The 3,531-nt window shown below is 36.8% G+C and overlaps 1 protein-coding gene across 1 annotated transcript; it reads left to right on the top strand.

Moving 5' to 3' along the window:
- The first annotated feature begins 800 nt into the window (after positions 1 to 800).
- On the top strand, positions 801 to 2,033 carry LOC113325324 (BTB/POZ and MATH domain-containing protein 3-like). Its single transcript, XM_026573523.1, has 3 exons — positions 801 to 1,180; positions 1,260 to 1,629; positions 1,767 to 2,033. The coding sequence occupies exons 1-3, from the start codon at positions 801 to 803 to the stop codon at positions 2,031 to 2,033; spliced, it is 1,017 nt and encodes a 338-aa protein (XP_026429308.1).
- Positions 2,034 to 3,531: the final 1,498 nt, after the last annotated feature.

Below are 3,531 nucleotides of genomic sequence, written 5' to 3'. Positions count from 1 at the left end.
AATTGCAATGACAAAAAATCCAGTCTTCCACGGAAGGACGAAGCAAATAGAGATACGACACCACTTCATCAGAGAATTAGTGGAAAATAAAGAAATCGAGCTCCAATTATGTCCGACACAAGAACAAAATGCGGACATTTTCACAAAAGCAGTCACCGTGGATAAATTCAATCATTTCAGAGAAAAGCTTAACATCACAAATTAAGAGGGGGTGTTAAAAATATTACTAATTTGTGATTTAATCAAGAAATATTTAGAATAGTCTTCACAGTCAGTGGCTTAGTCAGATAACACGTTGGTCAAATGACTAGTCTAGAGATCCCATTAGAACTTGATCTCTAGATATTTCTGGAGAGCCCATTAGAGATTGGTCTCTATAATTTCATTTCAGTCACGTGTAAATCTAGAGAATTCCTGCTCTAGAATTTTGTTAGCCAAGTCGGTCATATAGTCTCTAGAATAATTATTTCTAGAGCCTTCTTGATAGCCGGTCATTCAGCCTATAAATAGGCAGGCGATGGTCTTGTTTTGAATCATCCAAAACCAAAGTGAGTGAAGTAAGAAAGCTAGAGTGAGAGTTAAGAGTGAGTGCTAGACACCAAGAGCCAAAGTGCTTTTGTAAATTAGGTGAGCCAAAGTGCTACACTGAAATTTGTTGTAACATTTCATTTCCAAATTAATATAAGCCTCACTTTTCAAATAACCAACCTCTCTTTCCCTAATTTCATTTTCATAAACCCATCACACTTCCGCAAACCCATCACACTTCCGCATTGCGCCAACATATCTAGCTAAAAATCATGGCTGGGCCGACAGTTTCAAAGTCTAAAACTAAACACAAGGTTTTATCGTCGCTGTCGATTTATAAGACTGTTGAAGATTCTCATGAGTATATGATACAAGGATTTTCTCTAGCGAAGGGAATTGGAGTTGGTAAATTGATGACTAGTCGCACATTTAGAGTTGGTGGTCACGATTGGGTTATACAGTTTTATCCAGGAGGCAAAAGTAAAGATAGCAAGGAGTACGTATCCTTGTACCTTAAGATAGTAAGCCCTGGAGAAGTTAGGGCAACGTGGGAGCTTAAATTGATGGACCAAAGCGAAAAAGGGAAATATGGTGCTCATAAAATTTCTTCACGTGTAAGAACGTTTAACACAGCAACAGTTGATAGAACATGGTAAGTACGTGTTTTAATTTCGGTTTTCTATCAATCCGGCCTATTGCATAAATGATGTCTCTATATGGTTTGATTTCAGGGGATATAAGCAGTATATGAAGAGGTCGGAGTTGGAGACCTCCAGTTATCTCAAGGATGATTGTCTTTGCATTCACTGTACCATCAGAACAGTGCAAACTCGTGATGAAACAGTGCAAACTCATGCTGAAGATGGGAAACCTTATGTTGTTCTTGTACCTCCATCAGATATGAGTCAGAATCTCAAGGGTTTGCTGGAATCTGGAATTGGTTCTGATATTACTTTTCATGTTGGCAGTGAATCCTTTAGAGCCCATAAGTCGATTCTTGCAGCTCGATCTCCCGTATTTAGAGCTCAGTTTTTTGGATTGGTGGGTAACCCAGACATGGAAACAGTAGTCATTAAAGAGTTTGAACCCTTTGCGTTTAAGGTAAGCATTGAATTGACCATTCATTATCTTGTTGTCAGGCTTTAGAATCAAAATATACGGTAGCATATCTATGTTTTAGCTATATCTACAAATTTATCAATGTCATTGCCTTACAATCGTCATATGATGTGATGCAGGCCATGTTACTATATTTGTATTCAGATGAACTTCTTGAACCACGGGAAATTTCTGATTCAGATTCTCTTTGCTCTTCAACAACACTCATGCAACATCTGTTAGATGCAGCAGATCGCTATGATCTTGCTCGATTGAAGCTCATGTGTGAGGCAAAGTTATGTGAAGAAATAACTGCAGATACCGTTGCAAAAACACTGGCCCTAGCTGAACAATACCAATGCCTGCAACTGAAAACTTTCTGTCTAAACTTTGCAGCTAAACCTTAACTTTCTGTCTTGTTGTGTTTAGAACTCTAAGAAAGAAGTCAGCTAGATGTATGGATTTCTCGAGGAGTACCGAGTTTCTCTGCTCTATTTCGGGTAAAATTAAATTATTTTATTAACCATTAAATGTTTTTTTTTGTAGAAGTTATGAAGTCTGATGGGTATGCATATTTGGAGAAGTCGTTTCCCTCATTATTGACAGATCTGTTGACAGGTCTGTGGGGTGGTAAAAAATGAAGCTTAATACTTTGTTGAAAAGGAATGTCAAAAACAACAATAACAACACCTGTGAGAATAATTTTATGTTTCTGCAATCCCACGCCTGCCTCATCAGGTTGATTTTTCATTTTTTCCAACTGTGTGTTTTAAGTAATATCTTGTAATCAAGCAGGTCATCTTTTGGTAAAAAGTTTGTTTCTCTAGTAAATATGACCAGAAAAGTTTGTTTCTACTGTGGTAAGTATGATGACAAAAGCTCATTTTATTACTTAGCAAAATATAATAACGTGTTTGGAACATTATGTGGAGTGTGCAAGAACTATAAATTACATAGTGTTTGATGCATTATAAGGTGGAAGCATTTGATTTTTTATTTTTTCTCTTTTGTATCAAAAGAGGGTCTTAGAATTTTGATCTCTGCGTTGGATTTTCAACCACCTTGATCGATATGTATTACTAGCATAAGTTTAAATTGGACTTGCATATACTGTAGCAGAGATTAGCCCTGCGCTGGTCCAGGTTTTTGAATGTTTGAATGGGAAAAAGAGAAGCTTTACCTACTCTTCTCAAATTCATAGTTCTGATGATTTATAACATAAATCGGTTGTTTAGGCACTTAATAATGAATTTATATTTTGCTTTAAATGGAGCTGCCAGTTGCAATTGCGAATGGTTCACGGCTTCATGGAACCTATAGGAGGCTATAAGAAGTATCCGACTTGGAGATGGGACTCTCAACCTTGTTGCTTTTCTTATTCCTCTTAGCAAAAAAGTTCATAAAAGGTTTAATTTACATGAATCATGTCAACTCTATTCGGATTTGGTTATGTATGTACGCACTAGTGATCCTGGCTTATATTTGTTGGAGCATACACAAACTTTTCCTTGTATAGATTCAACTATGAATTGAAGCAATAATTCAATGCTTTCTTATGATCCGTTCTCCAATCATAAATAAGCTTCTGCAAACTAAAAAATTATTTTACCCCGATCTTGGAATGATCCTAGTGGTCCCAATCATTCCTTCCATTTTCACCATCTTCATCGTATTTTTCCTTTGCTTGACTTTTCTCCCCATCTCGTCCCTCTGTGGAAAGTTGGCTGACACGAACGTCTTCCTCTTTCGAATGTTAATTAGCCTTCTTTGGCTTGAGCTTTTGGATATGACGCTTGCAATTTTATATAATATTGCTTTGGATGTGCCATGTACAAAGAAAACGTTCTGCAAGTGGAAAAATACGTCAAATGGCGTTCATAATCAAATTCCCTATCTGTAATTATA

Source organism: Papaver somniferum, chromosome 11 (genome assembly GCF_003573695.1).
Source record: "Papaver somniferum cultivar HN1 chromosome 11, ASM357369v1, whole genome shotgun sequence".
Taxonomy (NCBI): domain Eukaryota; kingdom Viridiplantae; phylum Streptophyta; class Magnoliopsida; order Ranunculales; family Papaveraceae; genus Papaver; species Papaver somniferum.
This window is presented reverse-complemented; position numbering and strand designations above follow the sequence as displayed.

Bases quoted from the DNA above. Each gene is read 5' to 3' on its own strand.
- LOC113325324 (XM_026573523.1), top strand. From the start codon at position 801: ATGGCTGGGCCGACAGTTTCAAAGTCTAAAACTAAACACAAGGTTTTA. The intron at 1,181-1,259 runs GTAAGTACGTGT...GTTTGATTTCAG, and splicing joins GCAACAGTTGATAGAACATG to GGGATATAAGCAGTATATGA. The intron at 1,630-1,766 runs GTAAGCATTGAA...GATGTGATGCAG, and splicing joins TTGAACCCTTTGCGTTTAAG to GCCATGTTACTATATTTGTA.